The following is a 21,686-nucleotide window of genomic DNA, read 5'->3' on the forward strand; positions in this document are numbered from 1 at the left end:
TTTTTGCCTCTCATATGAGTTGATGACGTTCGTTATTTGCTGGAAACAGTACTCAAAATATTCTCGGTGGTCGAAATTTAACAGTAGCAAGCGTAGATAAAAAAAAAAACGAATCTCGAAATTTTTACTCAAAACTTGTAACAATTTGACATTATATTCGTAATTCAATCATTGTCAATTTCAAGTAATCGAGTACAGATTCTAAATGACTCACAATTTTTGTTTTTTTTTTTGTTTTTTTTTTTATTGAAAAATGAATATAAAAGGCCTTGGAAGCATATTTAGCTCACAGAAGTTAACAAGAAGAGTTTGAATATTCCGCATTCTATTCTGTTGGTTGGTAACGTAGTACCCACATTGCTTTGCGCCAAATATAACTCTAGATGTCGTTCAAAGCTAAGACTAAGGCCGTGTTTCAGAACCTACTGTCAGTACTGCGAGTACGTGCTTTGGTATAGGGCTTACAGCGCTATGGCAGCAGGTTTCGGAATACGACTTAAGGTGCTCTATCACTTGTTCAGTCGGTAAAAATCCTGTTGCACGGTTTATTCCGAGTAGCTTGATATTTGAAAGAAAATATGAGTTACACGCTATTCTCATTTTATCAGAGAACAAGGTGTAACTTTTATTTTTCTCAAAAAATCAAGGGTGTCCGAGTAAACCGTGCAACCATTTTGCAGTTATCTCTCTCGCACTCGCGCAAGTGATAGATCACCTTAAGGCGATCTTTCAGTTGTTCAGTTGATAAAAATCCTGCTGCCCGTTTTATTCCGACTAGGTTGATATTTGAAAGAAAATATGAGTTACACGATATTCTCATTTAATCAGAGAACAAGATGCAACTTTTATTTTTCTCAAAAAATCAACGATGTCCGAGTAAAACGTGCCACCATTTTGCAGCTATCTCTCTCGCACTCGCTCAAGTGATAGATTACCTTAAGGTAATTCTATCGCTTCAGTCTAGTCATACCACCGCTAATAGTTAAGACTTATATTAATTAATATTATTCACATATGGAAAAAAATTATTTCTTATAAGTAAAATTTTCCATGTGTGATCCTTTAAATGAATGTTCGTATTGAATTATAAAAATTTAAAAAAAGTTAGTCCAACGATTCACGTAGTATCCCCAGGTTTACGTTTGACAACACCGGTTCTCTCCGTCTTTTTCTACTCGACCACTCGTAAGTGTTTAACCTCTTTTCTGCTGATCTGTCAAATTGAGGTTAGGACTACACTCAGCTGATGCCTTACTGTCATGTCTCTTTATCATAGCGAGTCGTAGGAAATCCAATGCCGGAAGTTCAAATTAAACTTAATATTCCGTAAAAAATAGGCCGATAAGGGCAACTTTTTTTGAGTATTAGATTACTACAAGTGTTAAGTACATGAATTGCAGTTTTTTTTTCCAGAATTTTATGGATTTCTAGGCAACCGGAAGTTAGGTTTTTGTATGCTGTTTCGAAATTCCTTCACGAAAACCACCAATTTTAATAATTAATTTCTCTGAAATTAGGTCGATAACCGACCCTTAAATTTTACACAGCCCTTTATTAAAGGTTTAAGTACAGCATAAATTTTTTTCTTTTAAATCTTATGAACTAAGCCTGGCGATAGAATTACCTTAAATCACAGTCAGGTCTTGTAACTCAGGTACTGACGAGTAGTCCGCAATATGTCAGAGAAAAGTGACCGCTAGAGGGACCGCGCGTCAGCTATAGAGAACAGCACTACTGTCGATGTGAGCGCTCTCTTGAAATAAAGCTTTTTATAAAAAATGAAAGCTTTTTTCTCAAATGTTCGACCACTTTTCTCAATTAAATTGCCATTTGAGCACTTTTTAAACTTCTTTCGTGACGAATAAATAAGATTTCGGGAAACACTGATATTTTGACGTTTCACGCTATAGTAATACTGGAGAATGGCGTTGTTGCCACGATTACAGCGCCACTTTCTATATGTGTAAAGGACCTATTCATAGATGAGGCGTGATTGTGTAGGACAGGCAGTGTACAAGCTTTGATAAAACCGTGTAGCCGGCAGCACCGGATTTTAGCATTGGATTTTATTGTACGCCGTGGCCCAAATTTTTAGCTCGTACGTGTACATACAGAACTACCTTAACTGAAGACTTTCGGGCACGATGGATAAAAAAAGGTTGCCCTAAAATGAAGCACCCTAATTTCTACGCATTTTAACACCGGTTTTTACTACATCGGGCGTTACTAAATCAGAGTAAAAGCGCCGTGTACATTTTGTTCCTGTATGTAACGGTACGATTTTTGAAAATACTAATGGTTAGGGAAAGCCAAGAAATAAATATATAGGGCACATTGCGTAAACTGATACTTTTGATCGCTTTATTGATTTATTTTAATGATTTAATTTAAATAAGTTTTTTCAAAAATTTTTTTTTCTACTTCTAAATTTTCTTGATAGGCGTTTTGCCTTAGACGCAGTCGAATATAATAAATAATGGATGTCGAAGGAAGACACTTACAGTTGAAAGCAACTTCTACAATGTTAAACGAACTGCCTCGCATATCGGATACACAATGATTTGGAAGTAACAACCTGTATGCATTGAGTCAACTCAAAAATGACAGTATTCACTGCCGAGATCTCTTTGGTTTCTGCTTCTGTAAAAATAAATCAAATATATAAGCTTATAAGTTTGGGAATGTCAATCAGAGTATATACACATGTGAATAATAATTTCTGTCAAGAGCATGATAAGCACTTTGAGTATTTTTTGGTGATATTTAATGATCGCAGCGAAGAATAAAATTCTACATGGTCATACAGTATTCAAAATTTCTTATTGGATCTTGTTTGAAAACTCAGGACGGATAAAATGGCTAGATGAAAAAAATAATAAGTAAGTGTACAATGATCAGGGCAAAAGGAATTTCTCCATGGATAATAATATTTTTAATAATTATCTTTCCTTGTTGGATTTTTTCCCATAGCTCATAAAAGATGAGGCTGACAGAATAGGAGAGAGTCCAGTGGTTAGAGAAAAACTTAAGTGTTTGAGTTGTTTATAGTATATCTTAATAATATATGTGTGTTGATTAATTTTTTTTATGAATAAAATAATGTAACCAATTTTCTTTTTACATGTAAAAATGGAGTAGTCTTGATAAAAAAGATTCTGTTGCGAATTGTCTAATATATACTATTTCTGGATTAGCTGGTTTTAAAAAATATATTTTCTCACAAAAATATAATTAGCAACTAAATAAATAATAAAAAAAAGAATTCTTCATTTTGTAATAGGGTTAAAAATGTTCTTTTTTCCTTCCCTTCGCTTTTGTATTTTTAAACTTGAAAGTTTTAAACACCCTCCTCAAATATCCTCAAATGCCGATTTGTGTATTGAATAATTATATGAGAAAAACTATCACATCTTTTATGGCGTCTATTCCAGCTACGCATTTTAAAGATCTATATACCACATTGCTTACTTTATCAATTCCAAGAGTCAATATTATATTCTGAAGTTTTTGTTGGAATGTCAATTACTGTAACTGAAAGTACCACCTTCGCGCCAACTGCAGAAAATCCTCTCAACGCTGATAACGTAATTCTGCTCCGCTGACAAACGTTTTTCAATAGAGAAGTCAGCGGCCGCAGTAGGATTATGCTCATCATTCGGAGTGTCAAATTATGCGGATACTGCCAACGCATAGAGTAGAGCCAGAGCATGAAGCGCTTTGAACAATAATTTCATAAATTCACAAAACTATTGAAATTTCATAGTTATGGCTGGTGCGACGGCTGCAAGCTGGTTTATTTATTTAACAATACTTAAGTTTTACCTCATAGTCGAAGCCTTCTTGAGTTGTAGACAAATAAACATTACTAAAGAGGATGTGAATCGTTAAACAAAAATTCGGTAATTGTTAAACAAATAGACTCGCAGCCACCGCCGACCATAACTAATATAGTACAGGCCATACTATACTCTCATTCAATAATTAATTTTTTATGAATTAAAATTAAAAAAAAAACGAGTAAACTTACCTCTGCAATAACCTGCCCACCGGAGTGATATTCTATTCATTTTTTTCCGAATGTATTGTTCGAGAAAGTGTTTCTCACATATGAATTGCAACGGCTTAAAGTCAAAAATTCCATAGGAATCGCAGCTATCCATTTTTCATGGAGCTTAAGATTTTATGGAATTTGAAATACCAAGCCTTTTTCTTTCGCTGATTTACGACCCAGGTTACACGTTGGAATCGCACACGGCATGGTAACAGAGAACATAGATTTACAATATTTTCTGTCTCTGAAATTACTTCAAATCACAAATGTTATTCAACGATAATTTGAGATTATGGCACTTTATGAACTGCCAACAGCGACGTGTAGCGGTGAAAAAACGCGACGCTAACACCACCAACCTCATCACTCCAAGTTAGTCGAGTATAGTTGTCGGTGGTTATGGGTGCTTTTCAATTTCAATTGGAGCAATCGAAGTATGTTGGTAATGTGAAGCACAGTAAGCACACTGCCATGGAGACTGACACTGCGAATGGTTTGTCATATTCCGACAAGACCTATCGTCTGTGTTCAACACTGCTGTGTTGAACTCTGTGTCCAACTTAGTTGTAATTGAAAAGCATCCTATGAAAACAGTAAGTGAATAAAACAATCGAGAATTAAATCTAGAGACAGACTAGCGTCTCATTGTCTGTACATACGTCGCTTCGATTAGTGATCCGATAATATTTGGAATATTATCTGCAGAGTTTGCACTGAGAAATTTTAAGTACTTCCTTCGTACTCCAAAAAAAACTGCATAGAGACCCAAGTGAAAAACAAGTACAGCTGTGGCTATCAAGCAGCCTGAAAGCCTCGATTATTGATGAAAAATATCAGGTAACTATATGATTTAAAAATTATCAACAATCTCATGAAATGGAAAATATGATGTCCATCGTAGAATACAATAACTGACTAGTTACTCCCAAATTGCTTTCATATCTTACATTTTTTTCAGTTCTTAAGCCAACCGGAGCAAAGTGGAATATACCTTGAGAACATTTCTGTTGAGAACATGTATTTCTTTTTACCTGTCACTGAAACTTGTGGTAAAATTAGTTTCCATAAAATTATTTCATACGCATGTTTTTTTTGTCGCTAACAGAGGGAAAACTCTTATAAAAGTGTATACACTTTTATACACTGTGCTAGCAAAACTTCACTGACAGAATTATTACTTTGTGATGAGTTATGCAGGCATCATGAAGACCTTTTTAAAAAAATATGCAATTTTAAAGTATATAGACAAAGTCTAACTTTCTACGACACTTATTAATGCACATAGTGGTGACAGTTCTGCACAAATTGTATTTAAAGTGACACAATTGTCACTTTGAATTTAAAAACTGCACTTGATAAGCTCTCATTTCATTGTTAAATCAAAAATAAAATATGATAAAATCTGCTAAAAAAGATGGTCAACAGAGGTTCTGAGAATACCGCTTTGCTTCGGTTATCTCATTTACTTACTAAGATTGACAAATTTTCAAATAAGATTTTAAAAAATCTATGATTATTGATACATTCATGTTTTATGAATTGAATTTTGTCCCATTTTACAGGAATCAATGAACATACGCATGTGGACACAGCAGTGGAATTATATATTTCTACAGATTGCATCTGCAACACACACTTTATTCTCGAAATGTTTGAAAAAGTGATTTCGTTGTACGGATAAATAAGGAAAAAAGAAATGCGATAACTGTGGAGGAATAATAACAAGCAGGAACATTCTGAATTTTTTTTATCTGCCGTTGCGCCTATTCCAAACTCAAGCACGAGGATGATTGTAGTTTAGTTGGTGGCAGCACCGTCGCGTTCTGCGCGACATCGACGGACAAGACGGGCAGTCTACCGAACGAAAAGAACGAACAGCTGAAGATTTGTGATGGCCGGAAATCAACTGTTTGGATTGTTGCTTTACTGCGATTAAAAGAAAAATCAAGAGGAAAAAATCAACGGTAGAGTCTCGGGAAAAGTACTTTCATTATCTTCTCTATTAATAACTTGAGAGAACAAGAAGAACGTTTCTTTATCGAGGTTAATATTTTGAGGTATTGATGCTTTGGGTACTTGGAAAAAATCGTGTGAATTAAATATGAGCTTTGAGTAGACTGTTAATTATTTTGTATTTTTTTGTGATTGTTACATAAAAACGTAATGTGAGATCAAAATTTCCATTGCATTTACATTAAAAACAAGTATCCGCTTACAGAAGTTTGGAGCACCAGCATCAAAATGTTATCACAGGATCCTCCGGTGAATCCAACAAAATCAAAGGAAGATCTGCCAATACCAAGGCTTAAGAAGAACAAAAAACTTGAATCGAGATGGGGTATCGGATACTATGATGCCATTAATAAAGCAGTTTTCAACACTGATTATACCCCGTACATGCCATCAGAACCTCCAGCTTCCATAAAAAAAGATGTTGATAAGACTGGATATGTTTGTAAACAATGTAGAGATTGGTAAGCATTTTTAAATATCTTTATTCAGATCAATGCATCCTCTGTTTTTCAAATGACTGGTTAATCATTTTTTACCATTTTCTAAGTACACTGCTATGACCCCTGTTTTACATAAAAATATATTAAACGAAAATGATTTAATATTATGTCTAAACAAACATTAATTCATAGAATTTTTATTCAACTACTATTGCATTAACATAACCATTTAATATTTTGCCTTGATATAATTTTGATTTTGATATTTTTTTCCAACTTGAACTTCTGAATTTAAAATTATACGTATACAATTTTAGTTCACAAAAATTATTGAATATAAATTATGTACAAAAATTAATTTTTTCATCTGCTCAAATTTGAATTTGGGGTCATTAAAATTTGGTACATAATTTGAATACTCCAAATTTCAATTCGGAATAACTAGACCGGTCTAGTTATTCCGGGTGTTGAGATTAAGGTAACTAAACGGTATAGTTACTAAACCGGAATAAAAGCGCCGTATAGGCGTAGTCCATGTAGTTGAAGAAAAGTGCAGTAATATTTGACTATAAAATGATAAAAATGAATGAAAATTGCGTTATAACAGAAAATCAATTCTACGATTTCTGTATCCTTCCCCGGGTATTTTTATTTATTTTTATGTTTTAATAAAATGAATTCAATATTTTTTTCTTGACAAAATTAAAATGGTTCCGACACAACTCGTGGTTTCAGTTTAAACCATATTTTGTATATTTATTTGAGGCAACTTGCTATGTTCATAACATTGATTCAGCTTGTTACAGTAATTTTATCCACTATCCATATATTCATCACTATTTTATTTTTTATTTAATAAAGAAACGAGGAGAAAAACTCGTGGCAATGTAGCCTTGGTCAAAAGTATTAACCTCTTTTGTATTTATCAAATGCAATGAACTTTTCAATTACACATGTAAATGTGAAAAATTATTCGACACTATGTTGGGTCCTGAGCATCTGCCAAGTGAACATCATGAGGTGATATTATTTCTATATTTGACTATTTCCACGTTAATTAACTCAGCTACTTACACTTATTATTGACACACCCTCTGTCATGTTTACCCTTAAAATGACTAAACATCAAAAAGTAGTTATGATTCTTATCCGTATTAAAGAAGAAATGCAGGTTTTTAGACCAATGATATTCACTGAACCTTTTCAAGAACACAATATTTATCAGAACTACTGGATTCGACAGAAAATTATCTGGATTGAACTTGATGCATAAAAAAATAGAATGAATTTTTTTTCAACTGTATACTTGATCTATGTTTTCACCATAACTACATGTAATGTGCGATACATAAATTCAATTTGTTTGCGAGTAATTTATCTCGAACTGAAAGTTTTTCGTAAAACAACAGCTCTTTCAAAACGTGATAGCAAAAAAATCACAGAAATGAGAATAGAGATGCAAAATAGAGCTGGAGTTGTCCGCTTCAAAATCCCGGTTCTTTAAGAGGATGGATTAGTTTTAAATTGGTTCACGATAGTGTTCCTCGTCGAGATTTTCGATTATTTATCTATCTAATGAAGACTTTGAGGGTAACTAATACTTTTCGCCAAGGCCAAACATGTTTCAATCTGACAATAAAAATTCGAGTATCATGCATGTCAATCACAGTCTGATATTATCTGATCTGCAGGATATTATAAAAAAAATAAATGATTCGTTTCAGTTTTCGATTCCTGAGCAGTATAGAAGAGCACACGTCCCGTCGAAGTTGGATTCTTGGTTACTGGTGTCAATCGTGTTTTACAATAAAATGTACTCACGTTGGTCAAAATCAACCCCCCTGTGTGGCTTGTCGGAACGTGGAGGCATCGAAAAGAGCATATTTGTCGGATATTGGTGCCACAAAGAATATAAAAAAAGGTGTTATCCGAGTTTTTTACAATCAGTGCCAATTTTTCGCGCATTTACGAATGCACGGGATCTTAACGGTTGATTTGAACGACATCATGCTGATGCCTTTGCCAACTGGCATACAACACGAAGATTATGGACAATTGGATAAATTATGTAAGGCTCTGATGGAAACAATGTTCATAAAACAAATACACATCATGGATTGGATGAGGGGAATGAATCTCCAGCTAACTCATTGGAAAACTTTTTTAAATTGGATGGAGTCAAAGAAAAAGAATCCGATATCGGATATACTTTCTCGTTATTCGAAAAATAGTATGAATGCAAAGGATTTAGGAGAGAGAACGCAAAAAAATAAGCCTTTGGAAAATAGTACTACAGCGTCAAGTGTAAGTGATCAATCTAATTCGGCTCAAGATGAAAAAGATCCATTGGCCGAGGATGAGACCGATACTGCAAACGCTATTGCCTTTGTTGATTGTGGATCGATGCCCAGTAATCTATTACTTTCAGAATTTTCCGAAGTAAATTCCTCCGGAGGTTCCCACAATGATCCAACTGATGAACGAGCAAAATCACTTTGGCCTTCCTTTTCTGAGCAGCACGACAGATGCATGGATAAATCCAGTGATGTAACCTCAAACACGTGTAAAGAGCTCACCAGGCCGTCATCGTCACCAGTAACGATGATCAGTCGCCAAACTCCGCGCGTATTAACGATACGCAGTTCAAAAGGTCTCAGTCTTTCGACGATCATAAAACACTTGCCGACGGAAACAGTCAACACGAAAAATACACAGAATTCGTTAGTCGTCGGTAGTAGTTGTGAGGCTGAAAATCGTTCGATCGAACTTCCGGACCACCTTCAACAACCCACAATCACAATCAACCAACCCACAATTAGCTCGCAATTGAAAGGCAACGAAAAAATATTGATTCTCGACGAGAAATGTACAAAAAATCAGAAAATAGATCCCAAGATTAATTCTTCGACCAGTGGCCCCGTGAAAAACAAAAAATCTGACGTTGTGCCTGTATCAGCAAAACCACAGAGTTTCTCAGAACAGATTTCCCTTCATGGGCGTATTGTTTTTCAAAACGGCAAAAAATACATCGTCAGACACGTGCCTAAATCGAAATCACAATCGATACTCCAGGATCCGATTATCAAGAAATTGCGTAATCCTCCACCTCTCATAGCTCCGATTTCAGGCAGAAAGGTTGTTTCTATACTTCCGAAAATTATGCCGGGCACGAAACTATCAACAATCTTTGGGATCGATCCGACCCAAACGAAAAAAACAGTTCCAATCACACGAGTTTGTAAGCGCAGCAGAACTCTCGCCAAAATCGTAACTCCTACTGGATTTCCACTCACCACGGTAAAAGCAAATTTGACTTCACAGGACAGCAAAGCGAGATTATCGAAAATGCAGAAAACCTTGTTGGTAAAATGTCGAGAGGCTTTAATGAATGATTTGCATCGTGTCTCTCCAACCCAGCTGGAATCGTACATCGAACATCTCAAGGAAATAACCGAACGTTATTCGAGAAAAGTAAATTCGAAGGACGATTCTGTTCGTACGAATAACATGAAAACGATAACAGCTTTCGAGAATATGAGAGAATTAGTAAAGGGTAATGAACCTACCCGTTCGAACAAGGAAGTTCATACCAGAGATGAATTTGAAAACAATATACGTCAATGGGAAAAGCGAATAAAAGGCACCGGAAGGGTTCGAATATGCGAAACATGTGGCAAAACATTGAAGCCAGATAATTATATCGTGGGAATATGCATTCCACCGATTCATCCGACCATTTATTGTCAGTGTAACGACAACATTTGTTGTATCTGCGAGGCGAATCAGGGCAGTTTGTTACAACTGAAGACACACATTAAATTGCACAGAGGTGAAATGCCCTTTATGTGTCCGAGCTGCTCAATCGTATTTCCTACAAGTGCCGAATTAGAAGTTCACGTTTGGACCACATGTTTCCATCCAATGGAGAGATACATATACGGCTGTGGCGTGTGTGAAATCGAAGGTATCCTCGATATGGAATCGATAACTCGACACTTCATACTTCTTCATAGTCGAACTAAAATTATTTGTACCGAATGCAAAATGGAATACCCTGAAGCGCCTACTTCCGACGATTACACGAAACATCACTCCCAGCATCACTCCGATCTCGAAAAGATGCCGGAGCCAAGGAGGCTGTTGGTTTGCAGCTTGAAACAATGCATCGTGCGGCCTGAGCTCTTCAGAGCTCATTTGTCCGATCACGTGGGTGTGCTCAGGTGGATTTATTACAAATGTCCATTTTGTACTACGATAACTCAAGGTTCAGAAAGGAATAAATCATTGATGCGTGAACATCTGGTTAAATTTCATTTGAATCGAATGCACGAGATTGTGAGCAAAGAGTGTCTTTCAAGAATTATCAATGACATTCAACTAACACCGGTTATGTCCAGTATCATCGATATCAGAGCAGGCCAAATTCCCGAAGTTTCGAATTCCGACCAAACGGGACCAAAAATTCTCGACGCTCGTACTATTACTCCAGCAACTTTTGAATATGGTCCAGACACCTCGGAGACAGTGCTCAACAACGACGAGTCCAGATTGCCACGGATACTGGAAGTTAGATCGGAGGCTGTGGAAGAGTTTGAATCTGAGAATGCCGAGGCGAATGATATTCGACTGGAAATCATTTCGGTGAAGTCCATCGCCGATTGTTCACCAGAATCTCCGGAAATTCCGAGAGAAACGTCGAAAGAAGCGAGCGGCGAATCAGCAGGGTTGAGCGAACATCCTGGGACGATAACGCTACGTTTGAACTCGTCTCTCATTCAGGAACAACTCGGGTGCGAAGATTCGTCCAATTCGCATGAAGAAATAAGTGTGATATCGGTGAATTCAAAAGGCGACGACTCTGAATTGGAAAATACCTTCTCTTTGGCAGAGCTCTCCAGCGAGAACGTGGACGACGTGACGAAAGATTTTACGAACCCTACGCATATCAAGAGCGTTGTAGCGAGCAAAGAATCGCTGGCGCAAAAGCCATGGAGAATAGCTCTGAACAGCCCGATCGATACTGAAAGTGAGCCCATTACTTACAATTGCCATTTATGCGGAGAACTCATAAACACATCTTGGTCCGTAATTAAAAATCACTTCGATACGAATCACTCGGGCGATTACGAGATATTCGCATTATCTCCAAATGTCCCTCGCGTATCAATGGATTTTATCGACGATTCGGCCTCGAATCCTAAAGATTCGATCGACAATAATAAAAAACGTAAGATAGACATTGTTGCTGCGATTAGTCCGAAACGACGGAGACGCTGGGGTCCGAAAAAACATATTGAACGTCCCGGTTCACCTAGTTTTGGAATTTGTGTTAGGCCCGAGCCCGTCCAGCAGATAGAAGGAACCTTCCGTTGCAAAAAATGTGATCAACCCTTCGAAGACAGATCGATGTTGCGCAACCACATTGCGACAGAGCATCGTATAAAAGGACAGTATCTCATTTGTCTCGAATGTGGGGAGAATTTTGTGGTTGTACCAAGTTTACAAATGCATCTCAAAGCGTTACACGGTATAGAAGATCCGATAACTTATCTGACGAAAAACACGGCCTATGCGCCAGACGTTCTTGACGATACGGAGGAAGATGAAAAAGCAACAGAATCGAATCAGTGTTACGTTTGCATGGCGGTTTTCGAGGACAAACCAGCGTTGGATAAACACATGAGGGTGCATGGTATGGCCTTCCTCAAACGCAGGAGATTCGAGGCTCTGAAAGCTTGGAAATCGACCTCCAAAATCAACGAATCCCCCAATATGGACATGAAAGATCGTAAAATTGACGAAAAATCACAAAATTCTTCAAACGGTTTCGAAGATTCAAGCAAGCAACAGGAAAGTCACAATGACAATGAGTCTCCTTCTCGTATGCTTGAAGATAAATTGAGCAAAGAACAAATACAAAATGTTGACAAATCGGTAATAAAAAAGGATCAAATTGAAACATTACCGACAGCGACATAAATTATTTCTATCTGTATGTATTATTTTAGTATAAATATTTTCTTCATCCTCTCGAATTGAGAATTGTCGACGAAGGAAGCTTGTTACGAAATATTTTCGTATGATGACATAACATGTAAAGTTCAATCCGAGCAAGTTTTTATTTTTTACTTTATTGATAAGGTCACGAATGAAGTAGATAAATCATACTACATTGTGCATTCGAACTGTATAAATAATGTTACGTGTTTGGCGATGTAACAGGTTTAATAATTTACATTGTAAAAAATAAATATTTACGCCTTGAAAACGGTATGAGCAGCAATCGGAAATTCATTCAGAGTCGAAACGTTGTCATTCACTTGCGTTCATTCATAACGAGTTGAAAACTCATGTTTTTTACAATCATTCGGTTTATAACTCACGTTTCGTTTACATTTATCAATACAGATACATTTCTTAAATATTTGTTTATTTCTATACTTTGTTATTTTTTTTTTTTACATTGCCTCGTAAAGAATTATTGCACGAAAATTTCTCTTTATTGCTGCTCAAAATGTTTAGAAACTAGAATTTGTTTTTACCTTGACACACACACACAGACACACACACACACACACACACACACACACACACACACACACACACACACACACACACACACACACACACACACACACACACACACACACACACACACACACACATTTTCAGGACACAGATAAAGCTTGCATATCGCAAGAAAAAGGACTCTCGATCTTTTAGCAATTTCGAATATGCTTTTCTGAATCATTGGCCGAAAAAGAACTCTGATGTGGCGTAAAATCTTTTCAGGTAATCGAAAAAATTGTTGATACATATTTTTGAAGGATGAAGAGCTATTGTAAATTATAAGAGTTTAGAATAGTCGACTTGCTTCCTTAAAAAAATCACGTGCAATACATACAACTAGTTTTGCAATTCTTTCTCAATAAAATGAATTTCATCGTTATAAAATTATGCGAACGAAGAAAAGAATCGAAAAACTCTGTTCACGTTTTCCTGCTTCCAATAAAATTTCCTCATTTGGTCCCATAACATTTAATATCGTTATCGTTATTCATTCGCGACAAAATACATTTTTAAACCTAATTTTCTTGGGGATCGTTACATTCGCTAGGTTTTACTGTGCAATATACCGAAAGTGTTTTATCGACATCAACGTTGCTTTCGTTTTTGTCACTGGTCTCCTCAAAGTTCGTCACGCTCGAATGCAGATTCATCGAGTCACCGGTTGAATAATTGTCAGCTCGGAATATTCGAGCTTCTCGATCGCATTCGCTGCCGTTGCTCGTAGACACCGTTATTTCCGTTTGAGAAATCACATCTAGCGCTATTTTGCTCGATTGTTTGGAATTTTCATTGCTCGTATTGTTATCGTATTCACAACTGATTGTACTATTTTCTCGAAAGAGTTTTTGCAACGCGCTCTCCAATGGAGCGTCATCCGGACTGACGCTCGAATCATTCGTTGAAAATAACTTGGATTCTAGCTGCTCCGGAAATCGACGTTCTCGAACCGAGTTTGATAATTCACTCAGTGGTATGCCGTACTCCCTCGCTGCCCACACGTCGTCGCTGGGACCGTACGTGAAACGACAGTTGTTCAAATTTACATTTTTTCGTTTCGATGCGTCCTCCATTGAGTGCCATTTTTGATGTGCAGCACTTATCGACCCTGGAGACAGTGCGCTCATACTGTTTGCTGGCACGATTCTGTGAGGAAATCGTGGTGAACCTCGAACCTTTTCCCTCGATGAACCTTGACTCGTATTCGCTTCTACGTCAGAGGAAAGAAAATGGTAATCATGAAATCGATTTTTCTAAATGGTTCTAAGAGGATTTCCGCTTTCGAAGGTCTGCAAAATCATTTTTTCTTTTTCATTCATCGCATGAATCAATAATTAAATTTTTGTCTCCGAGGTGCACACGATACTTTATATAACGCAACCACCTTTCCGAGCTTTTTTGAGCCTGGTGGTTTACTCCTAGGAGCTTAAAGTTCTTTTTCGAGTATCCCCGAATACTGCTCTCTTCGGCAGTTGCGAAAAAACGCCTACTCTGGGTCCCGTGGACGCGCTCGAAGAAGCGAGGGAAACGTGGTTGCGTTATTCCAATATACAAAGTTACTTTGACGAGTTTTCTCATTTTCTCGAGTATTCAATTCTCATTCGCCTTTCTAAATCCCTTTTTCATGCTGCCCAACTGAGAATGCAGGGGCAAAATGCTCATGAAATAGGCTGACGAATCTAAAGTACAACTTTTCTTATATTTTTCATATCAAATTTATCGTAAAGGAAGTTAAATTATATGTCAAATAATAATAAATTCACAGGATGTAGAAAAGGTATTGAATAAAGAAAATAATAGTCAAGAGAATTTTTTAACTATTCGACTTATTGCAGATGCAATGTCGAACGACGTGATTACATTTATTGCTTCCTATCAGCTAGAATCTTAAAACAAAGTAAGAAAAATTGAAAATTCTGTGATCATAAAAAGATAAAAAATAATCGATTGTTTCCAAACTTCCAACATACACGCAATTCCTTAATACGTCCGAATCGATGTTTCTGACTTACTTGATGGTAGACTGAAATTAACTCTTGGCTCGCTACTCTCTTTACGTTTCAGACCTAGGCTGAAGCGTCTATCCTCTTCGCTCGTTATACTTATAATTGGTCCTGACCCACAGCGCGGATGAGGCTGCCTGATGCCTTGAACATTAACTTGACAGCTGGACGAAGCTTTGGTTCCTGGCACCAGACCAGCGATGTATCCCATGTGAACTCTTAGGGCTGATGCGACGCCTGAACAAAAAGTATCCCATGAAAAAAAAATCGACAGAGTTATGAAAATAATTGAATGCCTAAATTCACGTTTCACATTATGGACTAGGACCTGACAACAGGTTGAAAACTAGTTTTCTCGTATGATCACGAATGTATGCTTTTTATTTGTACGTCAAAGATAACTTTGCCCTAATTTCTATGTAGATGAATTTAAAATAATGATCCACACTCGTTCTACACAATTCTGTGAATTTATTCGAATATGTCATTCAGTTTTTATTGTAAGCAGAGGCTTCACGAGTCATCAAGCTTGCGTGGACTATTCGAAAACAATTTTGTATGTCTCTGCCAGGCTTGGTTCAAATCGTATAAAAAAAAATGTTAAACGTGTTTTTTTATCCGCATCATCGTGAAGTACTTATTTAAATGTGATTTTATTAAGGGGAGGGTAAAATGAATGATGATGCGATGGAGTAAAAATTGCCGACGTAATTCCGATATGAAAAGACTATTCTAACAAGATCTAACTGAACAAAGCACCGAAATACTTTTTTTTGCGTGCACGTAACGAAGTTGCATCACGCGTGCCATCCACCAAAGAAAATATACTCTCTGTAATTTGTTTAGATGAATTCCCTAATAATTACCTGTAAAAGAAGCTGTTGAGGTTTTCCTGCTGCTTGGTCGGCTACCAAAGAGACTAAAGAGACGTTGAAATACTCCCAAACGGTTCGGTCCCTCGGTATCCCTTCGCCATTGTAGTTTGTAAATATCTGCAAGACTTCTTCGAGCTCCATCCGGTTCCAGTTCTGGTTGACTGCTAAACGCTACGGTTCCGCGACGCATGCCTGGTTTTACCGGGGAGAGGGTAAATAGCAATGCTTTTTGTTGTTGCTGTTTTTTCGTTATTTATCGTCTTCAACAACAACGAAGAGTGGAAGAACGAAATAGGTGAATGAAACCATTGCATTACCGCGTTTTTATAAGCGTATGACAACAACTGAATAAAAACGAAGCAAAGAGACTTAGCGGAGAGTCGCATAGCAACAGCTTTTCGTCCATTTGTGCCCATTGCATTCCTCATTGTATTTCTAGAGCTCGCAATATCTATTCCAAAGCTATTGTTACTTTGAGGTATGAAATATTTACATGTGAGTTTAACACGTCAAGTTATTTGTTCAACCCTGCCATGGGTTTCAATGTACAAGCCCAAATGTGCTAATGTCCAAATCCTTTTTAAAACGAATTCTACAGTATTCCTTTTCTCTTCAATGAAAATCTGGACCATCTGGTGATGGTGTTTCCATTTTGTCAGATTACTACGGGATTTAATAGACTATGAATTTGCATGCGTTTCACATATATTGCAAGTTTATTAACATATATACGAAATGTATTATTTCGTTAAACGAATATCATTAAATAATGTGCATATGCATATGAGGTATTTCGATATTTTTGGCCACATCGATATCGTAATAATAAATACTTGCTATCGCTTTCAATTTAATAAATATATCAGGTTAACATGACGTTGAATAAGCGAATGAAAAATTCTCTAAAAAACAGCGTTTTCACTGTCCAAAACCCCGTCCCTCGATCCGATTTTTTATCATTTTTTCTGTCCTATTAATGCATGGGCACAGATTTTTTATTTGAATAATCGTTAACTTTACAAGCTTGACGCGGTCAGTCGGATTGTTTGCTCTTATTCTTCACCTCTCTGGATTCAGGCTGCGAAAATTCGGGGACTTGAGCTAATAAAAAATCTTAGATATACAGAATTTTTATCACGGTACGTGGTTACACGAACGAGAATATTCTCGAATACATTCTCTAAGTTGGACGTTCGGACTTTTGTTGTTATCGGCGTCAAAATTTAGATTAAACCATTTTTGAGATAAAAAAGAATGGTCAATTCATTAAAAAGAAGCGAAGCTACCAGTTGAATCAAAGCACATGAGTCAGTCTCAAAAATAAATTTGGTGAAATTCCCACAGTTCTCGACTTTGCCCAAAGTTCAATCAGCTGTTACCAGCAGTCCAAAGTAATGACTGACATCCGCTTCCGACACGTCAAAACCAAAGTTTTTTCATGTTTTCTTTCTTAAAAACCCCGTAAAATAATATTTCTTTTTAAAGATCGTAATCTGTGATGGATTTTCTTCACGATATAAACTTTTCCGAAATTCGAACACCGCACAACTTTTTCACAATTAATATTATTGTAAGTTCTCCCATGAGGTATCGTGTTAAGGTAACTCCTGTACTGCATGCTAGTCAAATGAGTGCTAAATTTTCAAAACGCTTTTAGACCAAGTTCAACGTACCGATTAAACTTATTGTTAGTAGATATGTATTGAAGCATATCTTATTAACGTGAAAAATATTTAAAACGCTAGTTTTGCAAAAGCATCAACTGATAAATGCAAATTTCCACGCTGACACATTTTCACTGGTATTTTTCAAATAATTATCTGTATTTTTAAACCGATTTTATTGCACCAAGTCTCATTTTGTTCCTCAACTGATACTCTACGAATTCACCACGTAGATTTTCCTTTAAACTCATCCCTTCAGAAATCATGAATGAAAAAGTTTTTTCACTTAATGAACAATTAGCTGCAGCAGTGAACCGATCAAGTTAAAAAAACAACTACATGGTGGATTCATAGAGGACTAGTTGACGAACAAAATGAGACTTGTCGCAATAAAATCGATAAAAAAACGCAGATGTTTCTTTGAAAAATACCAGTGAAAATGTGTCGGCGTGGAAATTTGCATTAATCAGTTGATGGTTTTGCAAAACTAGAGTTTTTAATATTTTTACATCTTAATAAGATATGCTGTAATACAAATCCACTAACAAAACATTTAATCGGTACGTTAAACTTGGTCGAAAAGCGTTTCGAAAATTTAGCCCTCATTTGACTAGCATGCAGTACAGGAGTTCCCTTAAAGACTCAAAATTGTAAATGAAATAATTGAAAACTTTGCCCGTAAGAGGCCCTGGAACTGTGCTTATCAGAGGACCTTAAGCTATCATTTACCGCAAAAAAAAACGTGGACCTACACCGGACTTTATCGAAAGGCCGAACTACTGCAAGATTAAACCTGCTGTAGCTGCCTGTCAAATAACGAAACAGGGAAATGCTGACCTACTAGTAGTCTATTCTTTGTGAAGTCAAGCGGGCGAATCTGCCATCGAGAACCCCAGACCCTCCCCTTTTCTCCTCAAATTAATGATAGACCAGGTTTGTATTGATAAAGCGGGTTATCCTTAGAAAGCTGAACTACTTTTGTCTCAGAATCACGTAAGAACAATGAGTCCTGCCTAAAAATAATATGAATCTGTAAAAAAAGTTGGAAGTTCGGGGAAACAAAATGGAGCATTCCCGGGGATAAAAAAAAAGTTGCAAAACCTGCAGTCGTGTTTGCTTCGTTGTTTGCAATAAGCGAGTTCGATAATCTTATTATCGTAAGGAGGGTAAAATTAGGGCAAATCGTTGCTCGTATTTGCGATTGAACGTTAAAACATATCCAATCTGAAATTGATTCTTATTCGGCAGGCACCGTGTACGATATATCGTGTGGGTGTATTATATACAATAAAAGTGGCAAGCAAGTGCGTGCAATAAACGAATATTCTGTGTCACCTTTCTGTTATACCTGAATGACGGGAAAATGAGCGAAGCGATAATATTAATAGATTTCTTATTTTCTTATCATTCAAAGATTTCAGCGTGTCAGATTCATCGATTTTTAGTCACCAATACTATTTTCCATCCCGACAATAAACAACGAAAATGATTTTATCCGACACGATGAATTCTCTTGATCCATACATCATCGAGTAAAAATCGATCCAGGCCAGTGCTTTGAATAAAATGCGTTTGCTCTCCAATCCCTCTTTTTTGACCATGATTCGTTGGTTTTCAAACATCAAGGTTATTTCAATGAATTTAATCAAAATAAATTTGCTCATTCGAATGAAACGAACTCCAGTGGATTAAATCGAGTTTTCTCGGTTTCAGATAACTCATATCTTACCGGAAGAATCCGCGGAGGGCCAACTAGCGCGAGGAATTACCGGCGGTAATACACTCAGCAACAGTAACGGCAAACCTCCTCCTATACTTGGGTTTCTAGGCGGTATTGACGCACCAGACAATTCATGCGAGGGTTCGACCTGCTCTTGCCCTAATTGTTTCTCCAATCTGGCCAACTCGAGTTCCAGCTGAGCCATTTCACGTCGATAAACCCTGTTTTGCACCTCAACTCTGTACTGCAATTCCCTGGTGGCATTAATTACACCAACTCCAAAATTCATTCGACACCATTGCGTTAACTTGTTTGCTTGAGACTGGCAAACCAAAGGAGGTGGAGTGAATCGGATTTTTATGTGAATAAATGTTTGGCTTTTTAATAATTATTTATATGAAGAAACAAATTTGAAATATTCATCTCGTAATTACAGTAGAAAACATACCTGCTGTCATCATTAACGAATCGTCGTGTATTGCACTCGATCTTTAGCCCCAAACTTTGTACGACTGGATCCGCCCTCTCGCCGGTGAGAATGTGAGCTAATTGAGGAAGAAAAAGGAGCGCGAGTGTGGCCGTGGTCGATGCAAGAATCAGAGCTGTTATCGTAACGAATGCGAGTGTGGCTCGATCCGACATTAAGTTTGCTAGAACTACGACGATTCCCGACGTTATTACAACCGAATAAACACTCATTCCTATGTACTGGGAGTCGTTCAATGCTGGGATCTTCACGTGCCTGGAACAAATTTGTGGCCACTAAACTGTTCAGCATTTCCTTGATAACTTAAGAAAATTCACTCATTCGTAAAAACAAATTTGATTTGAATCTCGGAAAGTATAGAATCATCGTTGAGAATGGAACCTTGAGATTTTCACGTTTTTTGTGATCGATTCAAAGTAGTTCCACGATCAAGAGTACTTCACTGTGATATTAAGAAAAAAAAAAAAATTCAGCGTTTCTTTTTACAAGATTGGCAGGAGTCTATTCGAAATCATTCGCCCACATGACATCGGAATACGGCTGAATTTTGCTGCACTATTTTAGAGAAACAGTGAAATATATTAAGGGGTCTGCTCTAATTAGACGGGTAAAAAAAAGACTATTTTCACCAAGTTTTTCGATCGGTATATATAATAAATATATGGATATAGAAAGTGTTAAGCCTAAAAAATACACCCTTAAAATACACAAAAAAAAATTTTTCTATATTTATTTACTCAGTTTTCGTACAGAAAAATGGAGAAGAAGACAGGTCCAAAAATTAAAAATGACATAAAAAAAAAAATCATTTTTCCAAAAACTACGAAAAAGCACGTTTATTTCATCATTTTTTGCAAAAAAAAAACAGTTCCGCTCAAAATTCCAAAATTCGTACGACAGCCATAAAGAACATGTGGTAAAATTTTGGTAAGGATCGGTTGAATAGTCTCGGAGAATCAACGAGCCGTCGAAAAACGCAATTTTGAGAAAAACGCGTTTTACGCGGTCCCGCACCGAGCGGTGCGCATCAGTGCGCCCAGACAGCCAAGTAAACGTCGCTCAAAAGTGCACTTGGACTGCTCAGATCTTTATAAAATTTTAGTATGATACTTTTAAATATGTGTATACTTCCGAAAAATGCAATAAAAAAATCGATTTTTTGAAAATTCTAATTAGGGTAGCCCCCTTAGAGAATATGGCAAACACTCCAGCAATGCTGTTTTGTCTCTGCAACATCCACTTCTATTTCCATACAACCCTGCGATACATTGTACAAAAAAAAGCTTCCCATCAGGTATAATCGACAACGAAAGTGAGCACTACGAGCACCATATCAGCACTACGACCAGCACACTATAAACGTGGTAATTTCTCAATTTTAGTACCCCAAAAGCTCGGAAATAGCCAGCTATTTCCCAATAGCTTTGTTGCATAGCTACGTGTGCGTGAAATTTGGTCGATCAAAATCCTGAGCGTGCAGCCCATTAAAAGGCCAACTACTCGGTTACTCCTATGCATGTTGCAGAATTCTAGCAGCGTTGCTGCAGTATTCCGTTTTTTTACAGAGTGAACAAATAATAATAACAGTGAGAAAGCAAATATTTTTAGACGTTAAAATCCCTTCGTTGGTTGAATGAAACGGATTTTTTGAATGGCTACTTTGCAGCCTCAGCTCGCGCTTCTACCGTTTTCGTGTTTAAACAGACTTTAATAACGGCACTTAGTGCACAGTCTCATCTTCACGACCCCCGACTTGCCGCGATCGTTCAAGTTCTTTTGACCCATTCTTGGACTTTGTCAATTTTTTTTCTAATACCATTTTCTCAAAGGATTTTAAAAAATAGCGATTTCTCACGAATAAGCTCA

General features: G+C 36.9%; 2 protein-coding genes and 1 long non-coding RNA gene across 9 annotated transcripts in view; 1 reads left to right on the forward strand and 2 right to left on the reverse strand.

Annotated features, from left to right (window-relative positions):
• Positions 1-2,339: 2,339 nt before the first annotated feature.
• Positions 2,340-4,845, reverse strand: LOC122411663 (uncharacterized). Of its 2 annotated transcripts, XR_006261192.1 has the most exons (5): positions 4,711-4,845; positions 4,411-4,633; positions 4,028-4,304; positions 3,469-3,715; positions 2,340-2,640 (listed from the first exon to the last, which is right to left on the reverse strand). It is a non-coding gene; the product is annotated as an uncharacterized lncRNA (long non-coding RNA). The 2 variants fall into 2 exon arrangements; XR_006261191.1 differs by lacking the exons at positions 4,411-4,633; positions 4,711-4,845 and having other exon boundaries at positions 4,028-4,377.
• LOC122411661 (uncharacterized) lies at positions 4,758-12,777 on the forward strand. 5 transcript variants are annotated; one of them, XM_043420637.1, is made up of 4 exons: positions 4,758-4,888; positions 5,614-6,108; positions 6,270-6,525; positions 8,229-12,777. In XM_043420637.1, exons 3-4 carry the CDS (start codon positions 6,293-6,295, stop codon positions 12,481-12,483), a joined length of 4,488 nt encoding a protein of 1,495 aa, XP_043276572.1. In that variant the 5' UTR covers positions 4,758-4,888; positions 5,614-6,108; positions 6,270-6,292; the 3' UTR covers positions 12,484-12,777. The 5 variants fall into 5 exon arrangements, with proteins under 5 accessions (XP_043276572.1, XP_043276574.1, XP_043276575.1 ...); XM_043420639.1 differs by having other exon boundaries at positions 5,614-6,094; XM_043420640.1 differs by having other exon boundaries at positions 5,614-6,032.
• Positions 12,778-13,120: 343 nt separating this feature from the next.
• Positions 13,121-21,686, reverse strand: part of GABA-B-R3 (gamma-aminobutyric acid type B receptor subunit 3) — a 61,197-nt gene continuing 52,631 nt past the window's right edge. The window contains exons 15-19 of one of the 2 annotated variants that reach the window (XM_043420635.1): positions 19,782-20,075; positions 19,343-19,587; positions 15,941-16,141; positions 15,084-15,311; positions 13,121-14,281 (exon numbers count right to left, since the gene is read on the reverse strand). In XM_043420635.1, coding sequence (XP_043276570.1) covers positions 13,590-14,281; positions 15,084-15,311; positions 15,941-16,141; positions 19,343-19,587; positions 19,782-20,075 — 1,660 coding nt within the window. In that variant the 3' untranslated portion in view covers positions 13,121-13,589. Of the gene's footprint in view, positions 14,282-15,083; positions 15,312-15,940; positions 16,142-18,948; positions 18,962-19,342; positions 19,588-19,781; positions 20,076-21,686 lie in introns of those variants that run through there. The other variant, XM_043420636.1, reaches the window with a different exon arrangement.

The sequence above is a fragment of the Venturia canescens genome, chromosome 5, assembly GCF_019457755.1.
Source record: "Venturia canescens isolate UGA chromosome 5, ASM1945775v1, whole genome shotgun sequence".
Taxonomy (NCBI): domain Eukaryota; kingdom Metazoa; phylum Arthropoda; class Insecta; order Hymenoptera; family Ichneumonidae; genus Venturia; species Venturia canescens.